At 35.2% G+C, this 22740-nt stretch overlaps 1 protein-coding gene across 1 annotated transcript; it reads left to right on the top strand.

The window, feature by feature from the left end:
* Positions 1 to 636: 636 nt before the first annotated feature.
* LOC141346803 (protein-glutamine gamma-glutamyltransferase 5-like) lies at positions 637 to 15502 on the top strand (the record flags this gene model as incomplete). Its single annotated transcript, XM_073851762.1, has 22 exons — positions 637 to 667; positions 757 to 936; positions 4655 to 4897; positions 5467 to 5585; positions 5670 to 5798; positions 5872 to 6049; positions 6176 to 6311; positions 7705 to 7808; positions 8025 to 8264; positions 8347 to 8379; positions 8506 to 8547; positions 8675 to 8707; positions 9040 to 9093; positions 9189 to 9395; positions 9810 to 9973; positions 10451 to 10587; positions 11246 to 11388; positions 12111 to 12161; positions 12255 to 12461; positions 13126 to 13289; positions 13765 to 13901; positions 15076 to 15502. Coding segments are annotated over 22 exons (2916 nt in total), but the record flags the coding sequence as incomplete, so codon positions are not given.
* Between the last annotated feature and the right edge of the window lie 7238 nt (positions 15503 to 22740).

Here is a 22740-nt window from a genome sequence, read left to right as displayed (position 1 = left end):
ATTAAACATTTTGACACGTAATTTGTTATTAATAAAAGACAACAATTAATCTACCCCCAGCACATATATTTCATCTTATTTAATGATGGAAAATACACTTTTCAGAAATTTTTACATTTCATGATTTCATTGTTTGTTTGTAGCAGATGAAATTGAGCACAGATTTGCGTATGTGTGACTTTTTGACGGTGGATGACCTGTATTATAGTGATGTCACCCCTAATTTTTGACAAATTGTCTAATTCGTAAGTGTTTAATTGCTGGTACTATAACTCACTGATTCTCACCATTCTCATCATGTTTTATATATGCACAGAGGGACAAAACTGCACTTCTGCAAATACATTGTCTGTCCTGATCTCACCTTTGTCCCACTGAGCGCACATGTCTGTCTAGATATTTCTATATGCGTATTACTCATTCTGTGCTGACTGTATCCACCTGCTGAAAAAAAAAAAAACATACATCACTCACACATTTGCAATCGAGTAATTGTTTAAGATTTTGGTTCTGTTGATGATGAAATTTGCCATGTATAACTTCACGTGAATGTGGTCTGGCAACTTCAGTGGAAAGGAGGGGCAGGAGGATGCTGTATAAAAGCACAGTAAGTGATGAACCTGAATCAAACACTCAAAAACCACAACACTGCTGCATATCATGGATGGTGAGCTTCATATTTTTATTATTTATTTATTTATTTATTATATATCTATCTAAATAATGACAAATAACATCACATTATCATTTTTTCAGCGTTCAAGGTTAGTACTTTCAACCTGCAACAGGAGAAAAACCAGACCCGCCACAAGACTGAAGATCTGAGTTCCACCACTCTGGTTCTGCGAAGAGGACAGGCCTTCACATTGACAATCAACTATGAAGGACAACCATTCGATCCACTAAAGGACAAAATGGTCTTCCAAATCATTTTAGGTTTGTGTTTTGAAAATGCTAATTCCTACTTCCAATATATGCAATTGTAAAAATAGTTTGAATGATATTTTAGTATCATTGATATACTATTATAATTTTTGTTTAAATTTAAATTTATTTTTATATTCAGTTTTCACTTTAATTTTAGTTTTAGCTCAAGTAATTTTGTTGTGTTTTTGTTATTATTAAATATGTCTATTATGTCTAAACTTGCACTGACTGATCTTAAAATATTTCAGTGCCCTTGTTTCGTCTCAAGATGCACACCAGTAACATTTTTTTCTAAGGCACATTTATAAAAATTACTCAAATGTCCTAATTAAACTATGGCCTAATCCTGGCTTAGTCTAAGCCCTGTCTGTGAAACCGGGCCTTAGTGTATTTAATTTTAATACTTAAAGTGAAACTTATTTTACATGTTTACATTTTTTGTATTTTATTTTATTTCAGTTGACATTTATTAACAAGATTCTTTATGGTTAGTTCACTATAGCCTAACTAATGAATAGCCCTGGTATAAACTAAATACATTAAAAGTTACTTATAAAAATGGTGCTTTGCAGAGAAAATGAATAGTATTTTACACCCAGAAACCTATTTGTGACCCTGGACTACAAAATCACTCTTAAGGGTCAATTTTCTTTTTTTGTTTGTTTGTTTGTTTGTTTGTTTGTTTGTTAGGATAGGACAATATTTAGTCGAGAAACAACTATTTGAAACACTGGAAACTGAGTGTGCAAAAAAAGCTAAATATGGAGAAAATCAGCTGTCCAAATGAAGTTCTTAGCAATGCATAGTAATCAAAAATTTAGTTTTGATATATTTATGGTAGGAAATTTACAAAGGTTATGAATGTGATACTACAAAAAAAAAAAAAAAAATATTTACATAGAAGTGACAACAAAAACTCAAATGAAAATGTAACTGTGCACACAAACAAACAAGCAAAGGTTTCAGGCCCGACTGGACTATTTTCAGTGCTACAGTTTCAAGCAATAATTAGCAAGCATTATAAGAGATCAGGGCACACAACAGAGACATCAGATATTTAACTTGAATCAGTTGGATAATTAATTAATTAATTAAGACAATGAGTAATTGACAATCACTGCCCCCCCCCCCACCCCAAATGTATGTGATACTGCGGTTGCCCATAGGTGGCATCACCACTTTATTATTTATTAGTAGTTGAGTTCCTTGATATAAATTAAGTAAAGAAGTTAAGTACCCCCGCAGTGGCTGTGTAATTTATCGTAGTACATTCAAGAGTGTATTTTACATGTTATGGCATATTTGGCGACGAGGTTGATTAATTTTCCATGGAGCTACCACAGTGAATCGTGAGTAGTTAGGCGAAACTGAATTTTAATTTCATTTTCTCTGTGTTGCAAAAGTGAGCTGGGTTTGCTTGAATGGCCGCTACTATAGGCCATATGGAAGCTTTTGATGAAAGCATCAAACCATGGACCACCTATACTGAAAGATTTGAGCACTTTGTAGAAGCTAACAGCATTGATGCTGACAAGAAAGTGCCTGTGCTACTCACCGTGATCGGAGAAAAAACATATGGATTACTTCAAAGTCTGATTGTGCCGGCCAAGCCAAAAGAGAAGAGCTTCAAGCACATCGCAGAGACACTTTTCCAGCAGCACTTTTCTCCGAAGCCCCTGATAATTGCAGAGCGTTTTCATTTCCACCGGCGAACCAAAAATTAAAGCAGAGCTGAACCATCTCACTGAAATGGAAGTATTGTTACTGGTACAGTACAGCGAATGGACTACGCCAATAGTCTCTGTTGTAAAGAAAAACGGAGCGGTGTGCATCTGTCTGTGGTGACTTTAACGTGACAATAAACCCTGTCCTTCACGCTGAACACAACCTGTTTACTTCTTTAGCATGAGAACAATGTTTTAGCAAACTGGACTTGTCACATGCTTACCTCCAAATGTGGGTGGAGGAGCAGTCCACAATGTTCCTCACAATTTTCATACAGAATACAGGGGTATTCCAGTACAATCGCCTTCCGTTCGGGATCGCTATGGCCCCAGCCATATTCCAGAGAGCTATGGACCAAGTATTACTAGGTCTTCCCAATGTCCATTACTATTTGGATGACATTCTTGTTTCCAGGCGGACTGTACACTGTAAAAAATTTGCTGTAGTTCTGCAGCTGGTTGCCAGTAACTTACTGTAGATTTTTAATTTATGTTATTTACTGGCAACAGTTTGTTCAAAGTTAAATGAACATTAAACATTAACAAGTCTTTGTCTTTACAGAATAAAACTATAAAATAACAACCTACTGCAAAGCATTCTGGGAACCAGAAACCTTCATCAACCTTTTTCTGTTTTTTTCCTTCAGATTTTGGTTCCCAGAATGCTTTGCATGAGGCTGTTATTTTAGTTTTATTCTGTAAAGATAAAGACTTGTTAATGTTAATGTTCAATTAACTTTGAACAAACTGTTGCCAGTAAATAGCATAAATTTAAATCTACAGTAAGTTACTGGCAACCAGCTGCCAGTAATACTGTAATTTCTACAGATTTTGTTTACAGTGTAGCTGAACACTTGGAAAACCTGAAAGCAGTCCTTGGATGCCTGGAGGAGTTCAGCTTGCATGTTGAAAAAGTGAAATGTGACTTCTTCAAGGACTCACTGGAGTGTGATGCTGCATTTAAAAAAGCAAATTGCCGTAATTTCACACGTTACCCACCGGTAAAGAAAAGCCAATAGCTTTTGCATTGCGCACACTTAGCAAGGCAGAACAGAATTATGCACAGATTGAGCATGAGGCTCTGGCAATTGTGTGAGAGAAGTTCACTCTCTTCACAGATCAAAACCCCCTACCATGATCTTTGAACCACAAAATTGCGGCAGCACGAATGCAAAGGTGGGCATTACTTTTGTCTGCGCACAACTACACCACTGAGAACAAAAGAGCTGAACATCACGCAAATGCTGATGGTCTTTCCCGTCTACCATTACAAGTAGAATACAGAGAGAAAAAGGATGCTGTAGAGCTGTTCTAACTCGGACAGGTGGGGAAGCTCCCTGTCAGTGCCACTGATATTCAAAGTGAGACTATGAGCGACTCTGCCTTGGCTACAGATGTCGAAATGGTTCTGAAAGGGACTCAAGTTCTCAGCCTGACTGATAATAATGAACTCTCATCTTTTATCTCCAAGTGCAATGAACTGCCTGTCCAACATGGGTGCTTAATGCAGGGTATGAGAGTTGTTGTTCCCCACAAGCTGCGGAAAAGAGTGCTGGAGGAACAGTACACTGGCCACCTAGGAATTGTCAGAAAGAAAGCCATTGCTTTCAGTTATGTGTGGTGGCCGGGTCTTGATGCTAACATTGAACTGCAAGTGAAAATGTGTCAGTCATGTCAACAAATACAGAAAATGCCATCCCAAGCACTCCACCCATGGAAGTGGCAAAGCAAACCATAAGAATGCATACATGTAGATTTTGATAGGCCATGTGAGGGTCACATGTACCTAGTCGTGGTTGATGCACCACTTTATTAATTATTAGTAGTTGTGTCCCTTAAAATAAATGATAATAAAATAATAATAATAATATTAAATAATAAGAAAAACAATGACCTATAAGTATTTTTGGCTATTGCTACAAATATAACTGTGCTACTTGGTTTTGTAGTCCAGGATCAAATTTGTGATACTTTCCTAAAGCGCTCCTCTCTACTCAACGCAGGTCCACTGTCTGTGGATGTCCCGGTCTCTACGTCCAGACAGCCCTCTCTGACTCAATGGACCGCTGTTCTCAAGAGGAGTGCAACGGGCCCGACTGCCCCCCGAGCGCTTTCAGTATCCCTGTCCAGCCCTGCGTCTGCTTCTATCGGCATCTACATGCTCGAGATGAGAGTCGAGTCCTCTCTGGGTGTAAAAACACACTCGGTCGGCCAGATCACACTCCTCTGCAACCCATGGTCCCAAGGTAAAAACTGTGTTTCCATACAAAATTGAATGCCTTGATAGTAGGCTGTTAGTTGCCAGACAGAAAATTGGAGTGGTTTTAATATGTTGCTAGTGATTGCTAGTTATTTGCTAGTTCAAATCACTCTACATCAAGTATAATCGCTTAGAAAAATAAATGAAGAAGCACCTCTCATTTTTTGAGAATAATACCTAATGTAAACTACACTACGTTTTCATGTTTATGAAAGAAGACTCTTATGCTCATTTATTTGCTTAAAGACAGAAATATTGTAAAATTATTATTCTAAAATAACTGTTTTCTATGTGAATATATGTTGAAATTTAATTTATTGGTGTGATTAAATCTGAATTTTCAGCATCATTACTCCAGTCTTCAGTGCCCCTTCAGAAGAAAGTTCAAAAGAGAATTATTTGAGACCTTTTGACATCATACATGCCTTTACTGTCACTTTTAATCATTTTTAAGCATTCCTTCCTGAATAAAAGTACTAATAAAATAAATTGCTGAATAAATGTGAAATAAAGTAAAAACACCTATAAAAAAAAGTATGTTGTGTTTTTCCACAGCTGATTCGGTGTATCTGGAGTCGGAAAATCTGAGGACGGAATATGTCAGGAGTGATATCGGCGTGCTGTATAAAGGAAGCCCCTATTCTGTCTTTCCCAGACCCTGGTCATTAGATCAGGTAAGATGTTTGACCATGGACTGTCAGCACAGCACTGAACAACGGCTTCACATTAATTCCCATGATGCATAAATGTGTTTTCAGTATGAAGAAGGGATACTAGACATCTGTATGAAATTGCTGCAGCTGAGTCCTCAACATCAAGCGGACATGGGAAAAGATCTGCAGAACCGCAGCGATCCAGTGTACATCGGCCGTGTGATTTCAGCGATGGTGAGAATCTGCTCTCATTCTCTCTTCTCTCTCTCTGCGTGTATTAATACAGTCTCTGTGTCTTTCTAAATAGGTGAATGCTAACGATGATAAAGGAGTGATATTGGGGAAATGGAAAGGTGACTACAACGATGGCGTCAACCCCTCAACATGGACCGGCAGCGGAGATATTCTCAAGAAGTGGGCAGAAACACAATTTAGTGGTGTGAAATACGGACAGTGCTGGGTGTTTGCTGCTGTCATGTGTACAGGTGAGACAAGTGGGGTTGAAAAAGCAGATTATTTTATTTTTGGGTGAAATACTCCTTTAATGGGTCATTTGTCATTTAATTGGTGCAGCTGATGATGAATATCTAATGTGTTTGTTTGTGTGAAAGTAATGAGAGCCCTTGGCATTCCGACTCGTATTATCACCAACTTCAACTCCGCTCACGACACAGACGGAAATATGGTGATTGAGGAATATTATGATGAGAAAGGGAAAAAGCTGGAAATGGGCAGTGATAGCATCTGGTGAGTTACTCTAAAAAAACTACAAATTCTCTGTAGTTATATTGCTAAAACATACATTAATGTTAAAAAGTTGGTTAGATTTTTGGTAAGAAGCATTTTCTGCTCACCAAGGCTGCATTTTAGTTGATCAAAACCACAATGAAAACAGTAATAAGGTGAAATAATACAAATTGATAGGCAAGAAAAGTCATGCCAGCATGGCTGATAGCATCAGGCCAACTGCATCAATGAGCAATTAAAGACATATTCATGATTTTAACCAAGATGGCTGAAAAATTAAATACAGTGACTGTTAATATGATTAAAAGATTTATCACTGTCAACAATGGCACAAATGAAGTTTGGTTTTAATATGTCAAACCTTTGCAGAGATACAGCCTCAGAGTCATTTTGGCATCACTCCTCACATTTGTTGCAGCTCTATACAAATACGGTTTTGTCTATCGACATGAAATCCATAACTTTTTGTCAGCACAGTCTGAAGATGATCTTACTCGATATTGGTGAAAATTGGAAGAACGGTCTAGGATGAGTTCGAAAAAGTAGGTTTTCAACATCAACTTCAAATCAAAATGGGGACAGGATTAAATGTTTTTATCTCCTAACCCCTAGGTGGCACAGCACTGAAAATGTGCATATCATGCTTGTTTTAACACACACCAAGTTTGGTCTCAATATGCCTTACTGTTGCAGAGATGTACTGTAGTCTCCCATCCATTCTTCATAGAATTCGCTCACACGATATTCGAGAAGAGTTTGACTAATCAACTTGAATTCCATAACTTTTTGCCAGCATGGTCTGAAGATGATCTGAGCCAATTTTGGTGAAAATCAGACAAATGTCTCATAACTAAAAATTTCATCACTTCCTGCAAGCGGTTCTATAGGCTTCCACAGACTCAAGTGGAAGAAATGGAATAATAATAATAATAATAATAGGAAATACTAAATAATAGGATACAAGAGGTTTTCTATGTGAATATATTGAAAAATGTAATTTATTGCTGTGATCAAAGCTGAATTTTCAGTATCGTTACTGCAGTCTTCAGTGTCACATGTTCCTTCAGAAAATTCTCATTTGCTGATTTGCTGCTCAAGAAACATTTCTGATTATTAATGTTGAACAGTTGTGCTTCTGAATATTCTTGTAAAAACCATGATGCATTATTTTCAGGTTTCTTTGATAAATAATGCCTTGACTGTCACTTTTGGTCAATTTAATGCATCCATGCTTAATAAATGTAATAATTTCTTCTTCAAAAAAAGTAGTATATTTTAGTTATGCTTAAGTAAAAGCATCTTAACCATCTTAAGGTTACAATATTTCATAACTCATTGTTTCAGCCTTTTTTATATGTCAGAACATGAGTTAAAAGTGTTTGGCCTTTTTCAGGAACTTCCATGTGTGGGTGGAGAGTTGGATGAAGAGGCCTGATCTGGGTCAAGGTTATGACGGATGGCAGGTTCTCGATGCCACACCACAAGAGAGGAGCGGAGGTCAGTCATTGATTGTCCCAAGGCTAATGCATGTAGAAATCTTACTGAAAAGATCAGGTTCATAGGCTGGTTTATGCTGGTTAGTACTGGTCTGGTGGGCCATTTTAGTTGTGGTGAGCTGCTTACATTTACTGCTATTCATTTACTCCAAAGTATGCAATTTTTGAGCTGGGATTTTAATGAAAATCATGCTTAATCATCAATATTCTGTCACAGGATATTTCCGCTGTGGTCCTGCTAGTGTTAAAGCCATTTATCAGCGGAAAGTGGAGGCGCAATACGATGTGCCGTTCATTTATGCAGAAGTGAATGCGGATGTGCATACAAAGATCGTCAAAAATGGGAAGGTATTATCAACTAGTGTTGATAAACGCAGAGTTGGAGCCCTGATCTGCACCAAACGTCCAGGATCCACGCGTATGCAGGACGTCACGTCTCAATACAAAAATGAGTGGGGTAAGAGAAGGAGTGATAAAAAATACAAAAACGTACTGTTAAAATCATGTTTCATGCAAAAATCTCTTTCTTTCACATTTAGATTTCCTTGAATTTCGAGCACCAGCTGCTGGTGGTAAGTAATTCTAAGCCTTCAAATGTTCAAAGCTGAATCCAAAACTGAGGAGGGTAGGAGAAAATGTTATTAAAAAAAGACAAAAACATACTGTTAGTTTCATACAAAAAAATCTAATTCTTTCAGATTTAGATTTAGAGAGCACATCTCCAGGACAAGACGCTGCTGGTAAGTCATTCTATCCTTTAAATGTTTAAAGCTAAATACAAACTGAAGAGGGAGAGACAAAAAAGACAAAAATGTACTATTAAAATACTGTTAGTTTGATACAAAAATCTCTCTCTTTCACATTTAGATGACACGCCATCTCCTGCACCAAGCGCTGCTGGTAAGTCATTCTAGCTTTCTAATGTTTAAAGTTGATGTGTGTAATTCATTTGACTAGTTTCTGCATCACCAAAATAAAAATGAAAAGTTTTAGGTGTAGGATTACACTGACACAGTTTTTCTTCAGTAAATTTCTCAAGTAATTACAAGCAACACATTGAATAAGGTGAAATGTACGGGTAAAACACTTTTTTTTTTTTACAATAAAGGTTTCTTGAACACTTAGAGGAAACATTTTAACAAAAAAGACTTGCGTGACAAACTGTTTAGTGAAAAAAAAAATTTCAAGTCAAGCTTTTTTAAAGTTTTTTTTGTTGTTGTTATTCATCTAAGCTACTAAAAGACACACTTCTGACTTTGATGAAGATGATGTTGTGACAAAGGAAGGTAAGTTCTAGCATTTGTTTTTCATTTACACAGCTCTTTGTTTGTTTGAGTAATATATGACTAAATGCAATAATCCTGCATGTCTTTTCTTGTAGCTTCTAAGGGCACTGCAGTTTCTTTCAAGTTTCTGAAACCCCCTGTACTTGGAGAAAACATTTCTTTCAACATCACAATCGTTAACAATGAGGCCGCTCCAAAACAGCTGAAGAAACATGTGAACGCTCAGAACAAGGTGTACAACCGCAATCCCACTGACACCTTCTGGGAGGCTCATGATGAAGTAGAGATTGGCCCGAATGAAAGTAAGTCCTGCGATGTGCCTACATTTCTTAAAATGTACTTATAACCAAAAAAAAAAAAAAAAAAAAAAAAAAAAAAAATATATATATATATATATATATATATATATATATATTGTTTAATGTTGGTTTTTAAGAAACTAATTGTCATTTGAAAAAATGATAGACTGCTGATTGTGGGATCAGATGAATTAATGAAATATTTATCATGGAATGCATACTGCATACTGTTAATTTATAGTAGGCAGAGTAGTATTACATTGCACACAGTCGGTATGCATAACAAAATTCTTCTACTTGCAAAAAAGACAGTAAAAACATCCATCTGGACAACGTGATACCACAAAAACGTGGTGAAATGATTCGGTAGGAATTGCAAGGTCATGTAAATTAATCCTGTTTTCTGTATTCCACCAGCTGTAACTGCAGAACATGAGATCTGCTTTGAGGAATACATGCAGAAGGAGGCTGCGGAGGATTTTCTGGTTAGCCTGGCCGTGGTTATTGAGGATGTAAATTCTCAGGAGAGAGTGCTGGCAGCAGAAGAATTCAACATCTGCAGCCCTACTCTCACTGTACAGGTACAGTATATGGTGGCAAAACAACAAGGTGTTGTTTCATGACTAAATTAAACCATTTTAGATGTTTTTTTTTTTTTATTAAATGATCTACTTAAAGACATGCATCACACCAAGACCATAGAGATTATGTTTGAGAAGTTTTGGTAACAGTTTACTTAAAGCCTTTATCTATAATGCATTATAAAAGTTTTTTTTTTTTACACAAATTATGCCTTGTAATGCACCTTATAATGCATTGTATGAGCTCATAAATAATTGTGACCACAGTTATAATACCTATCTCTTCATTGCTACACCTAGAGAAAACATAACGCATTAATGCATGACAAACAAACAATTTCATATGTCAGAAGGAGTCTTTAAATACTATAAAACAATTTAATTTTAGCTGTTATTATTTATGAAAATATATAATACACTACAACATACATTATGAATACCTTTACACATAATTAAATTCACTGTGTTTTCTTCCAGGTTCAAAATGAGTCATCGGTCAACATTAACGCACCGCAAGCTGCAACAGTGTCCTTCGTGAACCCGTTCAACACTGCAGTGTGCGGACATTTGACCATATGCGGTTCAGGACTCTTGGAGGAGAAGGCTCAAATGAGGTGTGTAAAGTGTGCTGTTTTAGTTTTTAAAGCTCCTTTCTGAGCATCATCAAATCAATTCACACAAATGACTTGTTTGCCCAAACAATTCCCCTTTTTATCACTGGTCAGATAGCCCCGCCCCCAAATGCACACCATTGGTTGATACAATGTGTCAGGCTGGTTGGAATGTTTAGAAAGTGTCACAGTGTTAAAATTTCCAGAAGAATCAACTTTCAAATGTATCTGCATCATTTGCTTGTATAAGAGAAAGTATTGTAACATTCCAAAAAAAAAAAAAAAGTACAGTACAGCAAACATACATTGTATGGGTCAAAATTATCGATTTTCCTTTTATTCCAAAAATCATTAGCTTATCAAGTAAAGATCATGTTCTATGAAGATATTTTGTAAATTTTCGACCTTAAATATATCAAAACTTAATTTTTGATTAGTAATATGCATTGTTAAGAACTTCATTTGGACTTTAAAGGCTTTAAAATGTTTGATTTTTTTTTTTTTTTTTTTTGCACCATCAAATTCCAGGGTCACATATACACTTTAAAATCTTTTGTAAATCACTAACGCTAAACATGAGCAGCAGTAATAGTGATGCTTGTAATAGTAAACGTGATGCATGCCTGTTTTTGTTCTAAATGTCCCATGCTTTATATTTCAGGGTTACAATCCAGCCTCAGGAAACCATGAGGGAGCCTGTTAATTTCATTCCTAAAATGGCAGGTTGCAAGATGCTTTCTGCTAGTCTAGTGCTGACGAATCCTCCCGCCGTCCTGCACGGATTCACAACCATCAATGTTCAAGGTCAAACATCTTGAGAATTAATTGTGAACCCTCAAGAAGTGCTACACTAGTGGTTGAAACACATTATTGCTGAAAGAAATGACAGCTTTTTAATTATTATTTTAATTTCACTATACAAATATTTTTGGTTGATTCTCTATTATTTAGGGACAAGCCTGAAAATAAAGTATTCTTCTTAACATGTTCATGCATTAAACTTTGCAATCTGTTTGCATGCTTTCTCCAGCAGAGTGCAGTCTAGTTCAGTCAAAAACAGCAAAGACTGTCAGTAAGTACAAATATTTCAAATAATAATGAAAAGTACTGTTAGTTTCAAATACTTTAAGTTTCATACAAAAATCTTCTTCTTTCACATTTACCTCACACACCATGTTGTGCATCGGGCGCTGCTGGTAAGTCATTCTAGCTTTCTAAAGCTGAAGTGTGTAATTCATTTGACTAGTTTCTGCATCACCAAAATAAAAAATGAAACGTTTTGAGTGTAGGATTACTCTGACACTGTTTTCCTTCAGTACATTTTTCAAATAATTACAACCAACACATTGAATTAAAGGCAAAATGTACAGGTAGTAATACTGAAACTTCAAAAACAACATTTTTTTTAGTTTCTTTAACACTTAGAGGAAACATTTTAACATAAAAAAGACTCACATGACAAACTGTTCAGTGAACTCAATGCCAGCTAAATAATTTTTTTTACTTTTTTTTGTTATTCTTCTAAGCTACTCAAAGAAGCACTCTTACCGATGAAGATGTTGTTGTGGCAAAGAAAGGTAAGTTCTAGCATTTGTTATTCCTTTACACTGCTCTTTGTTTGTTTTAGTAATATGACTAAATGCAATAATCCAACATGTCTGTTCTTGTAGCTTCTAAAGGCGTTGCAGTTTCTCTCCAGCTTTTGAAACCCCTTGTACTTGGAGAAAACATTTCCTTTAACATCATAATCATTAACAATGAGGCCACTCCAAAACAGCTGAAAAAACATGTGAATGCTCAAAACAAGGTGTACAACTGCAATCCCACTGAAACCTTCTGGGAGGCTCATGACGACATAAAGATTGGCCCGAATGAAAGTAAGTCCTGCAACATGCAAAAAATCCTTAAAATGAGTTTAAAACAACCTGCAAGCATTTTACACAATGTATTCTTCTGTAGGGGTGGACCATATGAGAGAAAAATATTACACTTATTTTTAATGTTAAAAAAAAAAAAAAAAATTCCTTTTTTAAAACATAAAGCCATATAAGGTAACAAAATATACTAAAAAAAATTATAGACTGCTGATTTTGGGTTCAGATAAATGGATTTAAATCCATAACTGATAAATGTTGCTTTTAGCAGATATGACATAGGCCTGACTTTAGCTTTGTGAAACTACTACATAAAACATATCTGCATCTTTCTGACAACAGGTAGTGCTTTTTGCAACAGCTGTGATACAGCAATAAATACAACTTTAAATGAATCATACAGAGGCATAGTTACATCCCTTGTTATATGACCAAGATGTAGCATACTACTGTCAAATATTTATGATGGAATGCATACTGCATACTGTTTATTTTATAGTAGGCAGAGTAGTATTACATTGCACACAGTCGGTATGCATAACAAAATTCTTCTACTTGCAAGTGAAAACATCCATCTGGACCACGTGATACAGCAAAAATGTGGCGAAATGATTAATTAGGAATTGTGAGATCATGTAAATGAATCCTGTTTACTGTATTCCACCAGCTGTAACTGCAAAACATGAGATCTGCTTTGAGGAATACATGCAGAAGGAGGCTGCGGAGGATTTTTTGATTAGTCTGGCTGTGGTTATTGAGGATGTGAAGTCTCAGGAGAGAGTGCTGGCAGCAGAAGAGTTCAACATCTGCAGCCCTACTCTCACTGTACAGGTACAGTATATGGTGGCCTAAACAACAAGGTGTTGTTTCGTGACTGAATTAAACCCATTTTAGATGTCTTTTATTAAATTATCTACTCAAATACATGCATCACACCAAGATCATAGAGACAATTTACTTAACGCCTTTATCTATAATGCATTATAAAAGTTTTTTTTTTTTTACATCAAATATGCCTTGTAATGCACCTTATAATGTATTGTTTGAGCTCATGAATAATTGTAACCACAGTTATAATACTTATCTCTTCATTGTTACACCTTGAGAAAACATAACATATTAATGCATGACAAACAACCAATTTCATATAAGAAGGAACCTTTAAATACTATAAAACATTTTAACTCTTGTTGTAATTTTTTATGAAAATATATAATGCATTACAGTGTAAATTTTGAATACCTATTATACATAATTTTACAAGTAAAATGAACTAAAGCAATTTGTGTTCCAAATTGTCTTCCAGATTCAGAATGAGTCGTCTGTCATCATTAATGCACCACAAGTTGCCACGGTGTCTTTCGTGAACCCGTTTAACACTGCAGTCAGTGGAGAACTGACTGTATCCGGTTCAGGACTCTTGGAGGAGAAGGCTCAAATGAAGTGAGTAAAGTGTGCTGTTTTATTTTTTAAAGCTCTTTCTGAGCATCATCAAATCAATTCTCAAAAATTACTGTTTTCAAATAGGTTTGCCCAAACACTTCCCCCTTTTGTCATTGGTCAGATTGCCACGCCCCCAAACGCACACCATTGGTTGATACAATGTGTCAGGCTGGTTGAAATGTTTAGAAAGTGTCACAGTGTTACAATTTTCAGATTAATCAACTTTCATTTGTTTGTATAAGAGAGGATTTTAACATCCAAAAAATGATACAAAGTACCCTTATGTTTAATCCATTTCTGTCTCCTATGTTACTTTATTAGAAGATACATTATTTTAAGTTTCCCAAGTCAGGTTGACCTCTGCAAAAACATTTCAGAATTTACCATGGTAACCTTAATCCTATAGCGATGACAATGCCACAGTGAATCCAGGTTAAGCCACATTATACAACACTGTCATTAGAAGTACTTAATAAATCCTAAATAGATCCCATAATAAAATTAGTTCCCATACCCGATGAGTGAGTCTGCTGGGTGTCAAACAATCAAGTACAGTTTTAAATCTATAAAATGGGAGGGGTTGTTACTGAGATTTTTGACATGATTATCTATGACATCAGTTTCACTGCTACAGTGTCAGTACACACTTGTTAGTCAGCATTTCTGATGCACTTCTGTAATCATATGCATATCACAGAAATCTGTGTGAGTGAGTTCCATTATTTGCACGGCTATATTTGTAGAAATAAGCAAAAATAAATAGTATGGGTCAAAATGATCAATTTTTCTTTTATGCCAAGAATCATTAGGATATTAAGTAAAGATCATGTCAAGATATTTTGTAAATTTTCTACCTTAAATATATCCAAACTTAATTTTTAATTAGTATTTTGCATTGCTAAGAACTTCATTTGGACAACTTTAAAGGTGATTTTCCTTTTTTTTTTTTTTTTTTTTTTTTTTTTCTCACCCTCAGATTTCTGATTCTCAAATAGTTGTATCTCGGTCAAATATTGTCCTATCCTAACAGCTTTTAGATGACGTATACATCTCAATTGACCCTAATGACCCTTATGGTTTTGTGCTCCAGGGTCACACATACTCCTTTGTAAATCACTAACACTAAACATGAGCATGCCTGTTTTTGTTCTAAATGTCTTGCTTTATATTTCAGTGTTACAATCCAGCCACAAGAAACTATGAGGAAGCCTGTCAATTTCACTCCCAAGATGGCAGGTTCCAAGATGCTTTCTGCTAGTCTAGTGCTGACGAATCCTCATACTGTCCTGCACGGATTCACAACCTTCAATGTTCAAGATCTTAACATGGATGTCCAACAACTTCAGAAAAAATTGTGATCCCTCAATTTAATGCTTTTCAATTATTATTTTAATGTCACTATTTAAAATAGTTTTGACTTGATTTACTCTGAATTGATTATTTAGAGACAAGGCTGAAAATAAAGTATTCTTAACATGTCCATGCATTATACCTTTTTTGCAATCTGTTCCCATGCGTTCTCCAGCAGAGGGCAGTCTAGTTCAGTCATTCACAGCAAAGACTGTCAGCTTGAGTGACTGCAAACGTTTCAAATACTGACACGTTGCAAATATTTTAGAAAAGGGATTTTTTTCTGGATTTCTTTTTTCTTTTTGTCTTATGTGTTTTGATTTAAGGATGTTTTTATATTTGCACTGGAAAACAATAAAAACAAATCCTAAGTAATAATGTTCCAAAACTGTAGTCTAGTTGTTCTTCTGGGGTTTGGTGTTGAAAAAGTGAAATGTGACTTCTTCAAGGACTCACTGGAGTGTGATGCTGCATTTAAAAAAGTAAATTAGTGTCACAAAACATCTTGACACACTACGACCCAAAGAACCCAATTGTGCATGACACATGCCATTGGTGCCGTAATTTCACATGTTACCCACTGGTAAAGAAAATCCTATAGCTTTTGCATTGCGCACACTTAGCGAAGCAGAACACAATTATGCACAGATTGAGCATAAGGCTCTGGCAATTGTGTATGAGGTCAGGAATTTCCACCATTATCTCTACGGACGGAAGTTCACTCTCTTCACAGATCACCGCCCCTACCATGATCTTTGAACCTAATAAGCATCTAATTGTGATCATAAGCCTAAAACTAACATTTCTTAAAAAGTTATCCCTCAATTCTGATTGGTTGATTGAGATGTTGTTCCAGGATCAACAAGGATGTTGTCCAGAAACATGTTGTACTCGGTGAAATCACATTGACCGAGTAGGTCTGAACTGAACATCGCGCAAATGCTGATGTTCTATCCCGTTTACCATTATAAGTAGAATACAGAGAGAAAAAGGATCCTGTAGAGCTGTTCTACCTCGGACAGGTGGGGAAGCTCCCTGTCAGTGCCACTGATATTCAAAGTGAGACTATGAGCGACTCTACCTTGGCCACAGTTGTCGAAATGGTTCTGAAAGGGACTTCTCAGCCTGACTGATAATAATGAACTCTCATCTTTTATCTCCAAGTGCAATGAATTGCCAGTCCAACATGGGTGCTTAATGCACGGTAAGAGAGTTGCTGTTCCCCACAAATTGTAGAAAAGAGTGCTGGAGGAACAGTACACTGGCCACCCAGGAATTGTCAGAAAGAAAGCCATTCCTTTCATTTATGTGTGGTGGCTGGGTTTTGATGCTACCATTAATCTGCAAGTGAAAATTTGTCAGTCATGTCAACAAATACAGAAAATGCCATCCCAAGCACTCCACCCATGGAAGTGGCAAAGCAAACCATGAGAATGCATACATGTGGATTTTGATGGGCCATGTGAGGGTCACATGTACCTAGTCGTGGTTGATGCACCACTTTATTAATTATTAGTAGTTGTGTCCCTTAAAAACTTGTGAAGTAGAATGAATTTGAAGATAGAGAAGAAAATGGGATTAGATTTTTTTGACATGAACCGGAGTAAATTGAGTTCACACAGAGCAGACAAACGTTTGTGGTAAAAAAAAAAAAAAGTGTATAAATATTTATTTATTTATAAAACAGACTGATCATTTTGCAAGATAAGACCCTTATTCCTCAGCTGGATCATGTAGAGCCCTTTGAAGCTGTATTGAAAGTGCATTTTTATCCGTCAATCCATTGAACACCATTGAAGTGCACTATATGGAGAAAAATCCTGAATGTTTTCTTTTAAAATACTTAATTTCTTTGTGACTGATGAAAGAATGACATGAATATCTTGGATGACATGGAGGTGAGTAAATAATTATTTTTAATAATTTTTATTCTGAAAGTGGAGTAATCCTTTTAATCATAAAAGGTATGTTTTAGTCATAAAAACACAAATATCTTTGTGGGAAAATGCTAATGTTTTGTAAGTGATCACAAAGTTGCTCCCTTATTTTTTTTATTACATTATGCACTAAAAATATTTTAAATGTTTATATATATATATATATATATATATATATATATATATATATATATATATATATATATATATATATACATATACATATACATTTTTGATGAAATATAGATTATTTATTATTATTATAAAGGGAACATTTAATTTTTTCATAGGAGCTGTGTGGACATTTGCAATTTTTATGGGTTTGGCTTCTGGTTTCATCCACTTCTAGCTTTTACAAAACAGCTTGTTTTGCTCCTTGATATTGCAAACCAGAGTGTCTTACCATATTATTTTAATGTATTATGTTGATTATGAACAAAGTGGTTTGTAATGCAGACAGTTTTACCGCTTACTGCACTTTGTTATTCTTCTCGCTATTTTCCTACAGCAGCTAATGAACCGGAAGCCTCGCACATTCACAGAAGATGTCTTACTTCCACGTTGAAAAATAAGGTGGATAAGCAATTGAGTCAAATAAACATTCTTAAAATTGAACTAATACTTAAGTAATGTCTAAAAGCATGGTTTCAATAAATAATAATTTCCTTTTCTCAATACCAAACAGTATCGGTCAGATCAGGTCAAGACTTCTTTGTTTTCTAATAGCATTAGACATTCTTTTCTGAAAAGAGTAACAGTGCTGTTATACACTAGGAAGTATTTAGCAAGGCCGTTATAATCCGCTTCAGTCTCTTGAGCATCAATGGATTTGTTAAAGGTCTTTATGAAGAATGAATCATTTTAGAAACCTGCACTAAGGTGTATATTTACAGGGAAACGGTGCCTAGATTACTAACCTAGATTATTTCTAAGAGCCTATAAACTGCCTGCTCCTTCTGGAAAGTTGTAAAAATCTTAGAAAGCCTAGTACCGTTGTTACATCATGTATTTTAGCACAACTGAACACTTATTTGTTCTGTTTGTTTTTAAATAAGATTGAATCACTTAATTTACTAATGGCATTTGAAATTAATCCTACTTATAGCTAACCAACTAAAACATTTACGCTTTAATTTTTAATTAAACTTCATTCCTAAAAAAAACAAAAAACAATCTAATATTGTCAGGGGTGCGTGCAGGAGTAGACGAGACGATAGACGATATATACAAAATACAATATATTTAATATAAATCTCCAAAAGGAACAAGGCAGGAACATTCACACACATCAAATACACAAAAGGACCGACAGGGAACTGAAATAAAAGACAGACTTTTAAAGACAGACTAATTAACAAACACAGGTGACACAGATGACTAATAATTACAAGGACAGGAGCAGGGAATCACAAAGACGAAGGGCTAAACCAAATGACAGATCAACGCGGGGAAGACAAATGGGAAAAACCAATGACAAGACAGACAGAACTGTGACAAATATAAGCTAGAATTTAAAAAAATAATAATAATTAATTACATTTTTTAAAATGTAAATATTTAAAATTAATACAAATGACAACAACACATTAAAATGATAGAAATGTAAATATTAATGTAAAATATTAATAAAAAAAAATGTTAAAAGTTACAAAAGTTGTCACACTTTCAACTTTACCTCTAAATGGTGTATATACCTCAGATATATATATATTACTGTGTAATGTATTTATTAGTGCCTTTTGAAAGAGTACTGCCCTAGTAACAGCTTTTGTGTCTGGTTTTCTGAGATTATATTGTATTTCACTTAGATTTGTTGAAACAAGATCCAGAAAGGTTACACTTTGGCGATTTCACTTTTTTTTTTCTGTAACTAATCTCAAAGTGTGTGATGCTGCTATCTTTGATCATTGTCCAGTGTTTTTTTTTTTACTCTAGCTTGTGTTAGTTTGTACTCACTCTTGACTCTGGTTCCTGCTGTATTGTAATCCTGCTTGATTTAGGTGCAGCATATGACACAGCACATCATGAAATCCTTTTAATAAAGACTTAGTCATGTAGCTCGGTTTCAGGGGTCTTTGCCGGAGCGGTGTGCCCTTTACCTCAAAGAGAGTATTTTTCTGTTAATGTAGGGGAATGCTTCTCATCTTGTGCCCAAATCTCTTATGGTGTTCCACATGGTCCTATTTTGAGTCCTCTTCTTTTTGCATTATCTATACTTCTGCTAGGACATATTATTCAGAGACAACTTATTTTATCATTTCTATGCAACGACACTCAGTTTTATATTCCTGTTAAAGATAAAAGCTGTTCCGTTTCCAGTTTGTTTGATCATCTGCATGACAAACAGGGACAAAACTGAAATAATCACCTTTGGCCCATCGGTTTTGACTCATGACATTGTCTATCACTCTCTTATGTACATTTGTGTTTTGTTCAATAGATTAGCACTGTTGTGAAAAGCAGTTTCTTTCAGAAAACCAAGAACCCAAGTTCACTTCAGCTTGATGTCACGAACAGATGGCCGGACATTGTCCTTCAGGATTTTTTGGTAGACAGCAGAATTCATGGTTCCATTTATCACAGCAAGTCTTCCAGGTCCAGAAGCAGCAAAACAGCCCCAGACCATCACACTACCACCACCAGATTTTACTGTTGGTATGATGTTCTTTTTCTGAAATGCTGTGTTACTTTTACGCCAGATGTAATGGGACACACACCTTCCAAAAAGTTCAACTTTTGTCTCATCAGTCTACTGAGAATTTTCACAAAATTTTTGGGGATCATCAAGATGTTTTCTGGCAAAACTGAGACGAGCCTTTATGTTCTTTTTGCTCAGCAGCAGTTTTCGTCTTGGAACTCTGCCATGCAGGCCATTTTTGTCCAGTCTCTTTCTTATGGTGGAGTCATGAACACTGACCTTAACTGAGGCAAGAGAGGTCTACACTGCCCTCCAAAGGCAAAGCGCAGTAACTACACATTTGGTCAAAATTGAGTTAAGGCTTAAAATGGGCTTTGTGACTTTGTTTTGTTTTGTGGCAAAGTCTCCTGGTTCAATTTTGTCCCGTTTTAGAGAAACCAGAGTGTCAAAATTGCAGTAACTACAAAATCCAAACTAATACCATATATGGTGTAAAAACTTTAAAGGCATTTTTCTCAGTTTCAGTGTTGGCGTAGTTACTGCACTTTGCCTTTGGAGGGCAGTACAGTTCTTTAGATGTTGTTGTGGGGTCTTTTGTGACTTCTTGGATGAGTCGACGCAGTGCTCTCGGGGTAATTTTGGTTGGCCAGCCACTCCTGGGAATGTTCACCACTTTTGTATGTTTTTGCCATTTGTGGATAATGGCTCTCATTGTGGTTCGCCGGAGTCCCAAAGCTTTAGACATGGCTTTATAGCCTTTTCCAGACTGATAGATTTCAATTACGTTCTTTCTCATTTGTTCCTGAATTTCTTTGGATCTCAACATGATGTGTAGCTTTTGAGGATCTTTTGGTCTACTTCACTTTGTCAGGCAGGTCCTATTTAAGTGATTTCTTGATTGTGAACTGGTGTGGCAGTAATCAGGCCTGGCTGTGGCTAGAGAAACTGAACTCAGGTGTGATAACCCAGTTTTATATATATATATATATATATATATATATATATATATATATATATATATTATAAAACTAACTACACAATAATTATATAAAAAATACATTTAAAATGTAACTTCAAAGAGGAACTTAAAAAACTTGTTCTTTTCAGTTTTTTGCAATGGCTATTTGTAATTTTAAGGTTAGGGTTAAGGTCTATGTTTCTTCATGACTTGTAAATGTAAATACCACTCATGTTTTTTTTTTTATGTGCACAGAGGTTGTTGTGATTGTGATGTCATATACTTTCATAATCCTCCTACTAAAGGAGGGTTTCATGATAAGAGTTCCTCAAAAAATGGGCAGAGTAAATGAGTGATCTGGGAATGAAACTAAGCACCACACGCCCTCCATCGTTTATCCGTTATGTATCTGACATAAGCTTTTATATATATTCATTGTTACTGGTGTGAGTGAGGGCGTGTAATCACAGTGATCTCAGGCCCTTTCCGTGACTGTATATGCAAAATCACACTTTATAAATGAAGACTATTCACAGTCCATACAATGCAAAGTAAAAAGCTGTTGTACAACAATGACAATACCAACCAATAAATAAATACATGCCACTCCAAGACGCATTATTAGTATTCTCTGAGAGCTGAATCACACAAAATCTGTGAATAAAAGAAAGATTGCATTGCAAGACATTTTTGATTGTTATGATTGTAATGCAATATATATATATATATATATATATATATATATATATATATATATATATATATATATATATATAAATAATTCATAGCATTTTCCTGTGTCTGTGTGTTTTGATTTAAATTAGCATTTAATGCTCTGATTAAGCATTCAAGTTTTATAAAAATATAATGTTATGAAACTTTCCCCTCAGCCAAAAACTTATAAAGTTTACACCACATTCTCACCTTAAAAAACTGTTAAAACTACATTTTGTGACACATTAGATATTATTTTATTATGTTATTTATTAAATTATAGTGGAGTTACTTTTTTAAATAAGTAATGCCAGTTCACCACACAATTTGAGAGAAACTGTAAGTAAGATGTTACTTTAGTTCTAAAATAAATGTGAACATGCATTAATTCATCTCACTCACTAAAAAAAAAAACAGATATAGCATTCTTCAAAATAATAAAAACAGTAAAATTAAACACAAACCTGCAATAATTAAATATGTTAAAAAATACAGATATCCTTTATGTATTTAATCCCATTTTATCAACCGATGTCTTTGCTGCCGACCTTCGATGATCCAATTCATCCATACTAATAAGCAAAAATTACTCAAGATAGTCTAACATTTGTATTCCTTTTTTTATTGCTAAAGAGTTTAATTTTTTTTTTTTTTTTTTCTGGCTTATTTTATATAAATTTTAAAAAATATACTTTTCTCCAAGCCTGAGGCTTCTGGTTTAAAAAGGCTTTTGCATTTGCCAAAAATAGAACTTTTTATGTTAAAAACAAACAAGCAAGCCCTGCCCAGATTTAAAAAGTAAAAAGTAACGTAATTAATTACTTTTTTAGGGAGTAACTCAATATTGTAATACATTACTTTTAACCCTAACACTTTTGTGTTTGTAAGTCTGATTCATTTTCTCATTTGTAATTAAAACTGATGGTGTTATAGCTCAATGATGGTTTTATTAAACCATGGTCTCCTCTATTACAGGGAACAGATAAGCGAAAGCATCATGTTGTCGTGACACCTTTATTCCACTGAAGACAGATGTCTGAGCTTGCACATTCTGTATCCACCTGCTGAAACATAGCGCTCACGTACAGTATGTGCGATTGCGTAATTATTTGAGGTGTTGGTTCTTTTCATTTCATGACTTCACGTGAATGCGGTCTGACAGCCTGCGGAAAGGGAGGGGCAGATGGATGCCGTATAAAAAGCACAGTAAATGAAGTATTTGAATCAAACGGCAAACCACGA

This window comes from Garra rufa, chromosome 12 (genome assembly GCF_049309525.1).
Source record: "Garra rufa chromosome 12, GarRuf1.0, whole genome shotgun sequence".
Taxonomy (NCBI): domain Eukaryota; kingdom Metazoa; phylum Chordata; class Actinopteri; order Cypriniformes; family Cyprinidae; genus Garra; species Garra rufa.
Note: the sequence above shows the minus strand (reverse complement) of the source record. Positions and strands in the feature narration are given on the sequence as shown.